The 17,669-nt window shown below is 37.4% G+C and overlaps 2 protein-coding genes across 2 annotated transcripts in view; both read right to left on the bottom strand.

Moving 5' to 3' along the window:
- The window catches only part of LOC113049943 (phosphatidate cytidylyltransferase 2-like), a 19,338-nt gene extending 14,352 nt beyond the window's left edge, over nt 1–4,986 (bottom strand). The window contains exons 1-2 of the mRNA XM_026212685.1: nt 4,868–4,986; nt 4,141–4,306 (exon numbers count right to left, since the gene is read on the bottom strand). Coding sequence (XP_026068470.1) covers nt 4,141–4,306; nt 4,868–4,986 — 285 coding nt within the window. The remainder of the gene's footprint in view (nt 1–4,140; nt 4,307–4,867) is intronic.
- LOC113049080 (arrestin domain-containing protein 3) lies at nt 2,785–10,815 on the bottom strand. Its single transcript, XM_026211114.1, has 8 exons — nt 10,331–10,815; nt 7,973–8,054; nt 7,734–7,881; nt 7,516–7,618; nt 6,686–6,942; nt 5,627–5,789; nt 5,220–5,362; nt 2,785–5,119 (listed from the first exon to the last, which is right to left on the bottom strand). The coding sequence occupies exons 1-8, from the start codon at nt 10,608–10,610 to the stop codon at nt 5,051–5,053; spliced, it is 1,245 nt and encodes a 414-aa protein (XP_026066899.1). The 5' UTR covers nt 10,611–10,815; the 3' UTR covers nt 2,785–5,050.
- Nucleotides 10,816–17,669: the final 6,854 nt, after the last annotated feature.

Raw genomic sequence — 17,669 nt, forward strand, 5'->3', positions numbered from 1 at the left:
TGTTTTTTTTTAGAATTATTTACAAATAAATAAATATCTACAAAAATATTTAGTTTTTTTTTTTTTTTTTGGAGTTTATCTCTTTTTTTTATTTACAGTATTTAATTTGTATGTTCAGTTAATATGCATTGCTAGAGAAAATCAATTTGTCCTTTTGTGTACTATATATATTACTATATAAAGTAATTTTATATTATATAAAAGAAACAAAGGCTTAAACTTACTACTCTGTGTGCATTGAATTTATTTCATACACGAATTTCACAATTTGAGTTGAAATACTGAAATAAATGAACTTTTCCATGACATTCTAATCTATTGAGATGCACCTGTATATTTATATATTCATACATGTATATTATTATAAACAACTTACAAGTGTACAATTATTTTAGTAGACAAATAATCTGCTCTATCAAGATAATATTTTATTTTTACTATTATTATTATCATTTATTTATTTTCAAATGGTCTCCAAGTCAGTGTGCTCCTCTCTTGTTCTCGTTCTCTAGCACTGGTAATTATGAAAAATCTGCACTTTTACAAAGAACAGAACATCAGGGATGCCGCAGGCGAAAGAAAAACAGATCAAATAGAGCTGCAGAGATTGAAACTAGATACAGAGAGGATTAATAAAGATAAACATAAGATATGAGGAAATTGCATTGGGGCCTTTTTTGCAAACTGGTGTCATAACTGTTTTAAAATAAAAGACCAAATGGACGATCAGAGCCACATCTCTATATTATGCAGTGCATATACTGTATATAAAACTGCGAGATATTAAACATCCTAAAAACACATATTAAGTTACAAGCACAAGTAATCTCCTTCTAGAAGCTTAATCTGAATATTCCATTTTGAGCGTGAGGCTCCTGTAAGGATTTATGACAGTAGGATTTGTCAGTTACTGGAAAAGCTGAGACCTGTGTAGTGTCAGCATGGACTAAATCAGCAGCTGCCATTGCTGTAGTAATCCCACCTCTCTTTTTGTTTGGGCCCAGGGTCAGCACCGTACAAAAGGGCCTGACCTGCAAACAGTCAATGGAGTAGGGGCCTAGCAGGACAGAATAAAGTGCTGGTCAAAGCTGACTCATCATGGATCCTGGAAGCAGCCCTCAGCTGCCTGCAGAGAAGACAATACTGTTGTAGAGTTATGTAATACACGCGCTAGCTGTGAGGATGTACTCAGGCATTTCACATTTCAGTGCCTCCTGTTATCTCCTCCTTACTTTCAGTTGGCAAAACAGCAACCCTCAGGTTAAAAAATAAGATAAGATCTTTGAGCATGATAGCACAAAGCAGCAATAGCAAAACAACTATGCAGTTTCTGACAGGGAGGAATATGAATGTTCTTGAGAAGCCTTATCACTACACTGACCTGAATCCAACTTTAAAAGTTAAACTCTTTGAACGACTTATATCTAAATGTGTGTAAGTTTAGAAATAAGATCATTTTAAACGAGATATCAAATGTATTATATTACACAGTTAATTTAATTAGTATTCACTATAGTTCATTTGAATGTATTTGTAACGCTGTCTGTGAAATCCAGGCTTAAGTCTCTAAATCTAATTTTGAGATAATCTAACTTTTACTATGATTTCAATCTTTGACATGGCCTTACTCAGTCAGTATTAAAGATATCAAGGTTACGTTTTCACAGTATGCTCTTTACATTATGAATGATGATTTTATGTAAAACAGTAAATCACAAAAAAAAAGAAAAAAGACTTGAGCTGACAAGAGACTAGACTAGAGCTTTTTTTCATTTTTTTCTGCACACTTACATATAGCAAGCAGCATTTTGAAAATAAAACCAGACCTGTGGGGCGGGCTTTAAAGATACATAAATACCACAATAAAAACTCAAGTGATAAAATGTAGTTCAATAGAAACAGAGAGAGAGGTGGAGAGACGTTCTCCTGACTCCCCAGGCTCTGTCCTGTGCGTGCAAGTCTACATCCTAAAACCCAATCAATAACCATAACTCGTGAATGACGCAAATGCTAATGATTTTCTAAATATGTCACAACTGAGTTGCAAATCAATAATCAGTTTGTGGTCAAAATGAATATGTAACCTCACACTTCACCTCAGCCAATGAAAATACTCAGCCATAGATTAATAATATATTGTACACTAAATAGTTTTATTTTATAATATTATTATTTTTTATTTTATTTTATTTATTATGTAACATGCATGGTGTACAGTTCCCCTTTATATATATATATGTGTGTGTGTGTGTGTGTGTGTGTGTTTTCGCATAAACCTCAGTTTATGTTAGTTTTTTTTTAAGTAACTCTGCTGGGTAAAGTTTATTACCTCACTTGACCCCAAGGTCACTTCTTGGCCTTAGTGCCACCTGATAAACTGAGGCCAGAAGGTTAGCTTCTCTAAACCAAGCTGGCGTCTTGAAGTCGAGCACCTTGAGGTTTCAACCTTATCTTGAAATGATCTGCATCCTTAAAGCAACAAGGATGCAAAGTACTAAATGTAAAAAAAAAAAGAAAAAAAGAAAGTTTCTTATAGAGAATTGTCTAAATTAGATTTGTCTGTGCACACTAAATTAACGTGTTTAGTATATGCATATGGAGAAATTTCACTTAAAACGGTTTTCATCGACTCCATGTGTGTAACTGCTTGAATGGCCTGAGGGGGCGCTGTTGTTAGTGAGGGACCACTACGCTGACTTTTTATATTGTGAGCTGCAGACTGTTTGCTTTGATGCACTTTATATCAGCAGCTTTGTTATGAATGAAACATAAGTACAACAGAAATTATGGTTTTCAGACATTTATTTATTTCCAAGGAAGAACTAAGACAAACGTTAAAACCATTATGAACATACATTTCATTCATCATCTAATGTTCATAATGATCTCTGAAATGAAATCACAATGCAATAAGACAAAATATACCACTGAGACAAAATAAACTCAAGAAATATTGCACTTAATTTCTAAAACATACCATATTTCCACTAAAGGTGCTTCTTGACAAAGTCAAGAGTTTAGCTTTAACAATGGACTACATGAAAGGCCAAGCGTTAGACTATAGTATTGACCAATCACAAAAAGAAGCACTTATCTTTTTGTGTTAAGCTTATTCTTTCATTAGTGGCCAATTTTGGTTCAATTTTAAACTATAAAACACAACAGAGAAGCGAATCATTCTCTTCTCCTAATAATCATCTCTTCAGTTGTGAAATGCTCTCATTTCATTTCTCTGAGGTGTGCTACAGCTATTGTTCCCATAATAACCGAGACAAGAGGATCTGTATACTGGTCGTTTGTCTGGAAAACAAACACTGAATGCCCGACAGTAATCATCAGAACTCATAACTTAAAAAACAAATCCAAAACCCATTCAACTCAAAAGTGGCATGATCAACGCACGCTTTGAAGGACTTTTTGGTTTTCCCTTTTTGTCCTTTAAAACTAAACAGTAATATATAGAACTGAAAAAAAAAAAAAAACAGGATGATGATTATTGAGGATAGCTTAAATAATAAAGAATGTTAAGATCAGTTCATCAAGGCCACTATGTTAAGACCACTTTGCTGTCGAATCATAAACTCCATAACATTACAGATGAACATAAAACAAACATGCTGTGTATGCAGACATGAGTAATTCCATACATTCAAACACTACTTTAACTATCTACATTGGTAATTGTTTAAATTGTTTCTCCAGACCTCAACCAGACATGAGCAGTTTTATTTCAGTATAAAAAAGTGCTTAATGAAGGCTGAGCCTAAACTACTTCTGCAGTTGAATGAGTTTTAAAAACAAATGTACAACTCATTTCAACTGGATTCGGATGTCTCCGGAAAGGATCCGGAGTCCTTGTTTTGCTTGTTTCAAGCATTTGTGCCATCCTTTGGGTCACATCTGGCTTCACCGATCTGAAGAAACATTGTGGCTGCTGGTGCAGCAGGACAAGAAGGGAATGTCAGAAGTCTTTGAAAGCTGCCTTGCATCTTTATGCATATCTCCTCTCTTTATTGAATCTGTTTTTCAAAATTGAGTCTGAAATTCTGTCTATAGTCTCCTACCTTGAACTGAAACAGTGCAATCAAAACAAAATCTACACCATTTTTGTTTTCATCATTTGGCAAGTGAGAAGATCACCTGAGACTGAGTGCTTTTTTCAAGCAGTGCAATCCTGAAGCCTGCACTGCTGCACACTACAAACAGAAAGGCAACAAACTCTTCAGGCAGCCTGCCCGGGCCCCCACCCTGTTTTATCTCTCTGCTCCCATCACGCACATGAGCAGCAAGAGGTGGACTGTTGCTCCTTGATCAAACAACATGTGCAACAACTTTAACACCAAGCAAACCATGTTTGGCTTAAAGGCATTCTACACTTAGAACAACAACAACAACAACAACGAAAAAAGTCCATGTGAACAGGAGAAAATAAAACAAAAGCCACTCTCGAGTTACGAGTTGGCGAGGCAATGTCGCAAGAGCGTCAAGACAGCATTTATTGACTGAGGAAGCACAATCAATAAACACTACGACCTCGAAAGAACTTGAACAAGATCAGTGCATTAAGTCAGTCCGTTCAGTCTGTTATTCCTCGGAATCTTCTCCGCGTTGTTTGCGGCTCATGCAACAGCCTGCAATCGCTTAGTCTAAAAGGCTAAAAACTGAAATAAACAATCATTGAGAAAAACCAAAAAGTCTAAATCAAAAATCGCGTTTCTCTCTGCGGTCCTAGTGTTTTCTTGCATTTCTCTTCAGATCTCGGACAAGGTCTGCATGTTCTTTGTCAAACTTTACCGAAAAAACATGAGAAGAGTGACTACTTTGACAAAGCTCTGCAGGCTAAGTCCGACGGGGCGTGTCCCATCACGGGGGGCCGAATATCTGGGTCAGGTAATTTGCCAGTGACTCTGTGCCCTTACTTCTGGGTTTTCCCATAAAGGGTTGTTTTCTCTTGGTGGTGACAGCAAAGCGACCAATCACTGTCATCGGGAGATAAACAAAAGTGAAAGCTCCTAAAGCCCAATCGCTTTGGGCTCATGGCATGCATTTCTCAGCGTGACGGGCAGGTGTCGAGTCTGTGCTCTGCAGCTGATGTGGCTTGATCTGGATGAGGATCAATCTGATGGAGAGGGGAACAGAGAAACAATGCATTGAGATGAATGCATTTAAACATGGCTGCAAGCTTCACACCTTCCACCAAAACTAAATTAAAAGCTTACCTCGGAGTAGGGTGGAGGGGGTCGGAAGCGGAACTCCTGGATATAAGCGAATAGCGGGCCATCATAGTTCTCCCGCCCTGACGACACTTCCAGACAGCTCTGCCTCTGTTCTTCTGTGACCACCTCTGCATAGGCTGGAGGAGCTGCAAACAGCAAAACCAAATGTTAATACTGTTACCATGCAACCTGCAGGTTTCACCTTTGCACACAATGTGGTCTACATGTGCTCTTTTGGTGTCTCATTCAAAGAAAGGTTAAGGAGCAAGTTAGAAGACTTCTACAGACTTTCCTATCTCTGCAATCTAAAAAAAAGTCTGATTCAAATCACAGGACTTCTGGTCTTCATATATTGCAGACATCCCTTAAGACAAGTGGTACTAATTGACAACCTAGGAAACATTCCTTACCTTCAGGTCTCTCAGGGAGGGCCAAGCCTAACCAGCTCATGGTCATGCTGCATTGGCTGCTCACAGAAGATGTACGGCTACCAAAAGGGTGGAGAGGAATGGTGCCAATCACCAGGGGCAGGTTTAAAGACAGGTTCATGGCTCCTGGGATGTCTACATACACCTGATAATAAATATATTGGGACTTTTAATTAATCATTTCACAAACAGTGCACCTTTGTGGAAAAAAATAAACAAACAAACAAACAACAACAACAACAAAAAATCCAGATCCTCAAAGCAAATTAATGGTTCTAATATTCAAGCACAATGTGCTGTCCTAAACTTTACCTCAATGCCAAAATCTCAGTTGGCCAGGCAGTAATTCATCTTTTCTTAACCATTAAAATATTTGTGTCCAGAATGCTGTGAGTTTAGAGACTATAGTGTATACTGTGGTTTTTAGAGTGCTAGACATGAATAGTGCTCATAAACAGCTGTTGAAATATTATTCTCTCTTACAACAGAGTAGAGATTTGGACCATGAAACAGAATTTAAAAGGTCATAATTTATTAAGTGGATTAATTTATTTGAGAATACAAGGAGCCTGCTTAAAACAAGTAGGGATGACACATTCATTTGTGCCAGAGTACTTTCAGTCGCACAAAAAGGCTAAGAAAATAACATTTACGTATTCACACTCACAGCCTATCAACATTTTTTCCTTAGAGCTGAGTGAATTAAAATAATAAAAGTAAATCCTGTGTCCTGACTATTACAAAGTTACAGATTGGTTTGAGGGGATAATAAGCTATTAACACTCAATGGCCTGAATTTCATCAGATATTTTAGGCTGATCTTCTTTGTGCTGGAAAGAACTTGACATAATCTTATTATCATTCATAGTGCTGAATGTGTGGAAGTGCAAAGAGGCGCTGTCAAGGAAATGATCCATCAGCTGGTTAAAATCGACATGGAAAACATTCAAATAACTGAATCATTAGCATTTTTAAGCGACTGCTTATGTCTGTCCCATAAAACTTCAAAATCAATACAAACTATAAAAGCACATGACTTACCATGAGTGAGTATTCCACTCGAATGATACTGCAGTCAAGGATGGAGGGAGATACAGGGGGAATCTTCAGCATCTTTCCATTCCATGTCTCCGTCTTGCCGGAAGAAAGCGACTCCCCTCGGATGTTGGCCACCAACTGCTTGATCTCCTTCATCTTCCCTTTGGCAAAGAAGGTCTGTGTTTGGTAAATGGCGGCCTTTGGCACAACCATACGCGAGGAGCAGTTTTCAATTTCAGCAAAGATTTGAATGGACTCCCCTGTGTGAAGACATTACATATGGTTAATGGTACGAAATAGTATCAAAGGGTATTATGTAGGGCTGCAACAATTTATTAAATTGACCATAATTGATAATTAAAACAAATCTGAAATATATTTGATTATTAAAGTCCCAGCACTTTACAGTAGCAAGAAATGCGTTTATACGATCCAAGAAGTCCAAAGCATAAGAATGCGTCACATTTTATCGATTTATTCACCCTCATGTTGTTACAAATATGTATGAATTTATTTCAGAAGAAGATATTTTATTCAACAGAAGATGGAAACTCATGAAGGTTTGGAACAATTTGAAGGTGAGTAAATGATGACAGCATTTTCATTTTCGGGTAAACTACACCCTTAAAAGCATTAAAAATATATATATAATTTAATGTGGCTTTCCCTGTCACACGCTTTTTTTTTTTTTCAAACTGATTAATAAAAATAATAAATAAAAAATCTAAAGATTAAAAACAATCCAAATAATTATTAATTGCAGCTCTAGTATCATTTAAAAGTAAAGTGGGGTTCTAATGTATCCTAAAAATGTTAACTGCCAGAAGATTTACCTGGAGTATAACCCTTCCGTTCAATTTTGGCACTTAAAGAGATTGGACCTGAGGTGCAAAACCAGCAGCATAGCGTCTTTTCTTTAGTTCCTGCCTGGGGAGACTGTGCAAAGTAGAATAACAACACTTTAAATGCAATAAACTTGACTGGTCATTTGTCAACATTGCATTGATGAATCAGTGATAAATAAAGGGATACGGATGATGCAAACACTCACCAGCAGAAGAGGAGTGTTGATGTCAATGTGTTCAAAGACAGTGAACTCTTTCTTGGTCTTCATGGGCAGAAGCCATGGCCTGTGCAGCTCAGCCTTCACCCAATAACGCACACTGCCATGCTTTCCTTCGAACGAGGTAGCCAGAGGTCTGCATGCGCAACGCATGAGAACACTTGAATAAGAATTACAATATACATTTCAAGTGAATCATTTTATATCATATTTGACCAAACACTCACGTTTGTGGAAGCTCAAAGCTGAATGCATACTCATGTCTTCCTGAATGAATAGTGGTGAGTCCTTCCTCAGAGTTATCATCCTCTGAAACAGAAGAGAATCATATTCCAAATATACCTTACCTGCCAAAGCATTGATCATCTTCTTGTTTATTACATTATCTAATTTATTCGAACACATGTAACTTCTGCTAAATGCATAAATGTAAACACTTTGATAATACAACAGTTGATCGATTCTCATACACCCCAGCAAATCATGATATGCATCAATCTTATGTTGTACCCATGAATTATGAGTGTTTCACGACAAGTATAACGATTGCACTTTATGCACAGGTGTATTCAGTTACATTATTCATTTTGAATGGGAGAGAGAACTACTCATAAGATCCACTGCAGTTTACGTGAAACCTAAGGTAAATGTGAAACGAAATTCCAATGTTAAATCATTTGTTTGTGTAACACTAAAAAACACCGGCGTCTTTCGCTTTGGCAGCTAAGCACTCAGCTTAGCGGAGCCATGGTAAACAAGCACGGAGCTGTCAATCAAGGGCAGATTCCAGCAAGAGAAGACCGGCCTAAACCGGAGCTGACTGCTTCCCGGAGCCGGCGCGCTCGTTACCGTTCATTGTGCTGCAGCCTCCCATTGAATCTACGCGTGTGCTGCGGCATGGACCTCAAGAGTGTTCTCCCATTCATCAAAACACGTGAGCGAAATATGCCAAAAAATCACACCAGAAATCACAAACGACAGAAAACCGAACAGTTTCAATAACAAATCGACTTTTATTGTAACCAATCACTCATACAGAAGCAGCAAAGACAGTTAGATATGACTTAGATTAGAATTTTACATGGGAATGAAATACAGCACGCATGCAACTAACAAGGTCATAACATGCATTATTTGAATTTTAAGTTGTACAAAGAGTTTCAACATTAGGAAAATATTGACTAGCTTTCCTGTACTAGAAGCCACCTCAGGCTAACAAAAACTTCTCAACAAAAAAGCGACTGAATAAGTCACATGTATTATACAATGTGGATGTATTAATGCCACCGTTCACACTTGTAATTTTTAACACTGTGTTTTGATCATAGACTGTATAAAACTATTTTTGTGCTAGCTAACGTTCCACGATGATGTAGGAACGTTACAGCAAGTTGTTTAGCAACAGAAGACCAATAAACTGCCTCTATGCTTAGTTCATTAAATATTCATGAGCCCCGTGCAGTTTGCAGAAACGAGAAAATAAATAAAAAATGTAAAAAAACTGCGGTAACTGGAGATACATTTTAATTATTTATTTTTTTGTGATATAAAAGGTTAATTAAACAGTCAGAGCGGACAAATTATATAAACGTATAACGAAGGACCAGCAGTTATCAAAACAGCTCGTGAGAAATGTTCGTCATAAATATGCAAAGGGTTTATAAATGTACAGTGTGAAACGAGATAACCCACGAATTTTAGAAAGGCCATGAGTTAACAATTTCAAGTGTGAAGAGCCATTGCAACAAAAAATAATAAAAAAGCAAAGAATTTGTCAGTAAATCTTAACAACTGAATATTGGACACTGAATGCATTTAAGTTTAGCTAAAATATGTGCATACTACAGCCATGGTGCAAAGTTGCTGCTGTTTTTCTCACTTTCCACAAAAGCATGATGTCATAGAAGACACGTTGACGCTTCCACCAATCAGAGACAAGAACGACTAGACACTGCATCAAAACAGGATTGAACCGCTTCGAACAATGGGTTGAAACTTAAGACATTATGCCAAAAGATCTGTCAATACTGTTTGTAATATGTGATCTTATATAGAATTCATGGACGTAGTTTTTCCGAAAGAAATCAATAGATTGAACACCGAAACTAATCTTGATTTAAGGCTGTAGCTGCGATAAGAAAACTGTGTGGTCACCAGTCATTCAAGCTACTTCACTGACACCTGAAAGAATCCTTAAGTGTAGTCAGAATAGAAAAGATTGTGCGGAATATCACGCATTTATGTGATTTAAATAGTGAAAATGCGGCATTCACGTCCATTACCAAGTCATTATTTCGAATAAATGATGAGTCTGTCACGTAATAATGTTCCATGTGTATATGGTGTATTTTTCGGGGGGTTGATTAAGACAATCGATTTTAACAAATGAATACATAAATACAATAGAAAAGGAAAAGAAAAGAAAGATATATAATACAATAGTGTCTACAGGTCCATCGGTCAACAAGTACTGTGCAGCATCCGAGGTATGTTATGTCATCCTGGACCACTGAGCATCCCACCAGTACATTCTGCTCTTTTCTGAACAAATAGACAGAGAGCAAGTTTGATCTGTATATGCTTACCTCTTTCATGGCCAATAAGGATGTCTCTATGATCCAGATATTCCACTTCTTCTGTATAATTTTGAGTGTAGGCAGTGTTGGATCCAGCATTTCGTGATTCTGTCCAACGAACTTTTGCGAATCCTTTTGCGTGTATTTTCAGTGACTTCGCACGAATCTCCCCGGTGACTTCAATAATAACTCTTCCTGAGACAGAGTCCCCGCTGGAGAAAACAGGGACATTGCTGTCATTTAGACAGTCGTAGCTTACAATGAAGCTCTTCACCTTTCCTAGCACCATGGTGGCAAGAAAATAAAATGTACAAAGTTCTGTAGACAAAACAAAACCAAAAGGCAAAGTCTACGAAAATAATCTCTTAGGAAAAAAAGCGAGAGTCAACACTGGATAGTGTCATTGAGATGCGAGAGCTGAATAACAGCAGCAGATGCTGTTATCGGTTCTCGGTGAAGGCTTGATGGTCTGCAATGAAAGACGGTGAGATTTCGCCACCGGCTCACTTTAAGCGCTGCTCTTGTGAAAAACAAGTTAGTGCGCATGCGCGCGGCTGCTAGCCGTCCCCCTTCTTCCGCTTTTTGTGCAGTTCTTTGACCGGGACTCAGGAGACAAATAACAGAGAACAGCTGAGCAGTGTATTAAAAGAATACGTGGAAGCATAGACATTTTCACACGGTTAGGTAGAGCCCCACATTAATATTTGAACAGTTTGTTTATAGAGTAACATGTTATAGATTGTTAAATAAATTGAATTTGGGCTCTGGTTACTCAGTGGGTATGCACAACAGGAACAAAATATAGCTTAGATATAGCTTTTTATTATAACCCCCAAACATATTAGGACTTAAACAACACAACTGATTTTAGTCAAATTATGAATGGTTTAGATGCAGATAAAGAGATCAATGTTGCTCACGTCATGCTGCCTTGTTACATTTTGATAAAGATGGTAATATGATGCCAATTGCACCAGTTTTCATAACATAACATATCTAACTTGAACTGAGTATTTTTGTAGGAACCCTCTTTTTTAGTATATATATATATATATATATATATATATATATATATATATATATATATATATATATATATATATATTTAGTATATATATATATATATATATATATATATATATATATATATATATATATATATATATATACACACACACACACACTCAGATATTAGGCCAACTCACCCAGTATCATTTATCTGCTCTAGATCTACAGTACTGCTTCAGTTCTGAAGACTTCTGCGCCACCTAGCGGCTGCACAATCGATCCCGCTGTCTTCCTTCAGTCAAGTACACCCGGGTTTGTGAACCATGAGTTACGCTGGTTTCTGCTGCTCTCTAGGGGTTTGTTGGAGAACAGTAACTTTGCGTGCAGTGGAGTTGAAGGTGGAGATAATTGTTCAAATTCTCATGTACATTTATCTTAAGCGAAACAGACACATCCCCACCTAGTAAAAATGCAAGGCGTTTTGATATTAAGATGTCTGAGAGTTTCAAGTTTAGTTTAGTTTAAAACGTGGACTTAATTTGTGAGACAAAGACTTAAGCAAGGGGTTAAGGTAAATGGTGTTTGGTGATTTGTGATGTAGTAGTTTCTCTAGGGATTATTTGTCAGAATCTTAATCCATTACTGTAGCACAGTGGAGCAATCCTCTTTTATTTTCATAGATATTTGTTCAGACTTGTTACAGTCTTTGGTAAAGCATATCATACAAACAGTGGTTACAGTCGATAGACTATTTCATTATGGCTGGAGGTTAAAAGCACAAACAGATAAACTGCAATATGTTCTGAAAAGAACACAGTATCAATAAAACTGCAGTAATATCATCAAGAGAGTGCAGAGTTTACAAGGCACAATGTAATGGGCACCTGAGGTGAAATCATGCAGATAAATCCATGAAGTTTTCATTGACACAGCACAAGTTTCGCTGGTAAAAAACACTAATAAGGCTCTTTTGGAGAGGAATCTTTAGTGCTTTAGATCATAAACTGGTGCAGAAGGAAACCTGGCTGGATGGCATGTGGATTTGGATAGACCCCTGCAGCAGCTCCTGGATAGGGCAGCACTGTAGGGTTATACAGATTAGGGTAAAGTCCTGCAGGTGGAGGAGGTAGTTCACCAGGATAAGGCACAAGGTTAGGCTGAGGTGGTGGATATGGCTGGAATCCTCCAGGTGGGCCTTGCCAGGGAGGACACTGTTGTTCAGCTGGAAGAATGACCACAGGAAATCTGACTTCTGGAACTGAGGCAAAAGACACATCCAGACACACCTGTCATGTTATCTATGAATTTAGACTTTTCTCCAGACGGAACGTGATCTTTAGTCTCTTAGACTATATATTTTAATCCTCTTTTAGTTCTTTTGCCAGCGATGAACATCTGTAGCTCCTTCTGGCTGTATTTTAGCTTGACGTCATGAGATGAAGAGTTGTTCAATGTCGACAATCTTCACCAATAATAAGAAAATAGAGATAAAATACATCAATAATAGAATTGCTTCTTTGACATTGCAGGCTAGTGTCTTCAGTTTAGGTTGCTTTGACAGATGCACTTAAAGAGCTATGATGACATCCCCTTTCATATAGCCAGTTTTGTCTGTTGATTCAGTGAGTGACATTTGTCCTGAGCTGAAAAGTTTCATCATTTTGTCTTCATGTCCCAGCTTGTGGTTGCATTATGAAACAAACAAACATACACTGTAAAAAATGACTGTGATTTTAACGGTAAAAAACTGTAAAAATGCTACAGTACAAACCCGTTTACTGGTTAACGGTAATTTCCTGTAAACTTTACAGGGAAAAAACGTAAACTTACGTTCCCAGAATTCTCTGCGTTGCATTTTTGAATTTGATGTTTTTTCTTTGAAATAACTATGTTTCTTCTTAATTTTTTCTCATCTGTTATGTTTATTAGGTTTGTATGTTACATAAAATGTTGTTAAATTAATGTTTATTGCATATTTCAGTTTAATGAGTCTCACCATGATGGTGTTTAGTGCTTGTGTGAATGACACCGTGCACCTTCTATATATCTTATTATTTAAAAGCTGCTTGTGATGGGCTTTGTTTCACCACGTGACTCTCTCATCACCATCTGCTTTTGGTGGTTACCAGTGTAATACAAAGGTACAATACAGATTTCAGTGCTTTAATAAGTTCCTATATTAATAATATATCAGTTAAATTATGGTATTAAACTGTAAACATAAAGTAAAACCGTTAAACCTACAACAGTGTAACTGTATTTTTTACGGTATAAAACCGTTAAACCAGAACGGTTTTACTGTATTTTTTACGGTATAATTCTGGCAACCACAGCTGCCGGTTTTTTACCGTATATTTTACGGAATATTTTTAACAGTGTATTTAAATAACTAAACATCACATTCAAATTCGTCTACAGGTCACAAGCAAATCTCGATACATGTGGTCTGATGACAGTAAAGCAGTTACATCATCTATTTATGTGAATCAATAGATAAGTGCCTAAGAATCAAATAATAATTAAATAATGTTATATTATGGAATTATAATTCATACTGGTAAATGATCATTGGTCGCATCATTTTTGGGCACAAAAGATAATTACAGATGTTTAAAAGATGTTGGCTTCAGTGGCCTCTTCAGTTTTACCATCAAGACATACTTCACCCATCCATGAATGTATGTAAAAGATGGAGGCTGAAAAGTGTAGTGCATTTTGTGTTAATGTATGCATTACATATGTATTAAAAAATAAATCCATTACTGTAACATGCATAATAATAGGTTTTTAATTTATTTAGTATTTATGTATTTATTTAAAAATAATAATCTACAATGATACACAAGTCATTTGTTAAATACATTTGTTCTGTTCATTATGAATGTCGTCATATACAGTTTCATATGCATTCTGAGTTTTCTAATTCAGTAGGTTTGCTCGGTAACTCACGTGATTTGACTTGGCACTTGAGAGATGAAGAGCTCTGGTTGTCAGGACTCGGGTATGATCTGTCCTTTTTTCTTCCTTTTTTTTTTACTTTGTTTATTTTTATATATTTTTTTCGTTTCTACTCATTTTTCTATACTTGTTTTCGTTTTTTTTTCCCCTTTTTTTCTCTCTCTCTGATTTTTTATATTTTTCTGGTTTTTCTTCCCTTAGCTCTAGCGCCAGATGATCTCGCTCAGCAATCTAGGCTGTGGCTTGTCTGACGCACCTGTTCCCTCTATCTCATTACTCACCCTATTTATTCTGCTTGATTTTCACCCATCCTTGTCAGTGTGTTCTGTGACCTTTTGGCGTTTGGCTTCGGTTCGGTTCTGTCCTGTTCTGGTCAGTTCGTTTGTTGGTTTGTCTGCCCAGTTATTGTAACCTGTGCTTTGCCCTCAGAGGATTTCGGACCGCTCTTCTGGTTTTCGACCTGGACTGTTTTTGACTCTGGTACTGCCCGCCGTTATCAGCCCTGTCTGCACTTCGCTTGACCCCTTGTCTGCCCGACTATTCTCCTGCCTGCCGCTTTGGATTCGTTGCCCCCTCTCTCCTGCTGAGCCCCTTTCACACTGCACGTCGGACCCGCAATATTCCCGTAACATTGCCTGGTCGCCTTCTGTGTGAAAGCAACCACGTCCCGGAATTGATTACCGAATGGCAATCAATCTGAGTCTGATCCGGAGTCTAATCCGAGTCTGGCGTTCTCGGAGGCTGAGCGCACGACCGCTGAGCAGTGTGAAGTCAAGACTGATTCTTCCCCCCCCCAGTGGGTTATTGTTTTGTTTTTTGACGTTAAGACGTCACGTCCTCTTTAATAAAATACTATTTTTCAGCCTCATTCCGCTCTTGGGTCCTCGTCTGTCCTGACACTGGTATGAATCCCCTGAAAGTTACTTTTACAACTTTTAACAAACAAGATACTGTGTAGCATATTATGAGATAATAACTTCAGTAAAGAACCTCATATTGTACAAGCATTTTTGCAGTAATAAATACAGTCTTAACACGGATTATGCGGTCCTTGATTCTGATTGGTTGAGCTGCGTTCAAAGCTGTTGTACATTACTCTACAAACATACACTTTTATTTACATTTGTGCCAGAAAATAGTGTTTTTATTAATCTTATTATACTTCGTTTGCTCGGTTTTATTTTGTGAACCCTTATTTTGTGTGGGATTTATAACAGTGTTATAAAAAAATTATAAGCTCTGTAAAGCTGTGGTTTACGACATTACGAACTTACGACAGCTAAAAGGCTAAGAGGGTTAAAAGCATAGACCGTAAAAGAAATGGACACAGCGACCCCATTGGAACTCAATTGAGACAAATGAAGCTCAGTTTTAGTGTTTTTTAGCACTTCCGTTTCTGACGCGCAGACTCAAACGAAGCTTGACGACGTCAGCAACCTGTCTGACAGATGTAAATCTTCTAGTAGCTGTGCGTACAAACTGCCATCGTTAATCTTGCAGAGACGGCGAGCTTGAGCAGGGAGTTATTTGTCGTGAGTGAGCAGGAGTAAGTATTCTGATTAATTATTTTGTATAGTATTTTAAAATGTAACGCCAGTATGCCACATTAAGTTAATTGCCTGCGAGCTTCTCCACCTGTCTGTACGGTAATGCGAAAGAGAGCCGAGTGGTTATGACGCAATCGTTAGCCTATTTTTTACAAAAACTGTTTATATGGGGCCATAATGTAACATAGAAGGTAATGGAGCCCTTTATACATTGTCGTGTATCTTTAGAAATAAATAATGGACAAACAGAGTCTTTAAACGCCTCAGATGTAAAGTTATTCGCTGTCAAAGTGACGCCAAAATGAATGGGAGTCAATGGGAATGCTAACGCAAGTGAAGTTCTGCTAAAAGATGGCAGCCCCCACCCGACTTCAACTTCCGGTCGAGTTCCTTGCCCCTTGGTTAAAAGGGAACTCCGCTTCAAGTCGTGCCTAAGAATGCCCCTTAGCCGTTATAAATTCAATTATCTTTAGTGAATCACGTCACTTCCTGTTTGTTGCTGCCATGTGTATTGAGTTTGAGCTCCGTCACATTATTTTTAGACTATTTTTTAATCTTAAAAATCTATTTTATACACCATTTTCATTTCTATAGCGTGAATATATCCTCTATCGTATTCTACAACAAAAACAATCAGAGTGCTATTTAGCTTATAGCCCGTTGGCATCGCCAGCGTGGTTGCCGCAAATCCCTCTTGCATTGCTAATACTCTATTCACACACATATTACCATTGCTTTATTCACTGCAACAATATATAGGTATATTCTCAATGTTACCCAGAAAACAGGATACAGGTTTAACTCATTTGAAATACTTCTGCTTAATGTTACATTGTCAGATATGCAAAATAAATCTATTGTATCCGAGCGGCAACCTCCCGCTCTCTCTCATGAAGCCAACAAGGAAGTGACCAAATTCATTGACTGGCCGCTTGAGGCTCGCTGCCAAAGGGAGTTAGTCCCATAGACTCCCCATGTTAAAATGCCCAACTTTACAACAGAGAAAAAACATGTTTACAGCCTGGTTCAAAAAATTATTTTGGTCTGCATAACTAATTTTCCCTTCTTGACAATTGTGAAAGGGGTGAATTTTTTTTATAACTCATCCTTTTAAATTATATTAAGCCTTAAAATGTTGCATAATTAAGGGCGTGGCCATTGGAGTGACAGGTGGATTGCTGCTGCTGACACTGTCATCAAGGTATGTGGCGTGGCTTCAGAAACCAGCTCCCACCTTTTTGCCCATGTTTAATTATCCTGGGAGAGTAGTGCGGCTTCAAAAACGCTCTTCATGAGTCTACGGGTGACGTCACGGACACTACGTCCATGTTTTTATACAGTCTATAATTGTATCTGTTGCTCTGGCTACTGTGTATAGACCACCAGGGCCATATACAGAATTCCTAAAATAATTTGCAGATTTCCTCTCAGACCTTTTGGTTACAGTTGATAAAACAATTATCATGGGAGATTTTAGTATTAACATTGATAATAAAATGATGCATTAGGACTTGCATTTACTGACCTAATAAACTATTTTGGAGTCAAGCAAAATGTCACCAGGCCCACTCATCGTTTTAATCATACACTAGATTAAATTATATAGCATTTAATTGATCTTACTGATATAGATATCGTACCTCAAATTATGATTTTACCGACCATTTTCTTGTATCGTGCAAGCTGCGTATACCTGATATTAACTATAGGTCTCAGCGTTACCATCTGGGCAGAACTATTGTTCCAGCCACCAAAGACAGATTCGTAAATAACCTGCCTGATTTATCTCAACTGCTATGTGTACCCAAAATTACACATGAACTAGACGAAATTAC

The sequence above is a fragment of the Carassius auratus genome, chromosome 30 (genome assembly GCF_003368295.1).
Source record: "Carassius auratus strain Wakin chromosome 30, ASM336829v1, whole genome shotgun sequence".
Lineage (NCBI taxonomy): Eukaryota > Metazoa > Chordata > Actinopteri > Cypriniformes > Cyprinidae > Carassius > Carassius auratus.

Coding starts and splice junctions, on each gene's coding strand:
- LOC113049080 (XM_026211114.1), bottom strand. CDS start 10,610: ATGGTGCTAGGAAAGGTGAAGAGCTTCATTGTAAGCTACGACTGTCTA. Junction 7,882..7,972: donor AGCTTTGAGCTTCCACAAAC/GTGAGTGTTTGG, acceptor TTGCGCATGCAG/ACCTCTGGCTACCTCGTTCG. Junction 6,943..7,515: donor ACGGAAGGGTTATACTCCAG/GTAAATCTTCTG, acceptor GTCTTCACACAG/GGGAGTCCATTCAAATCTTT.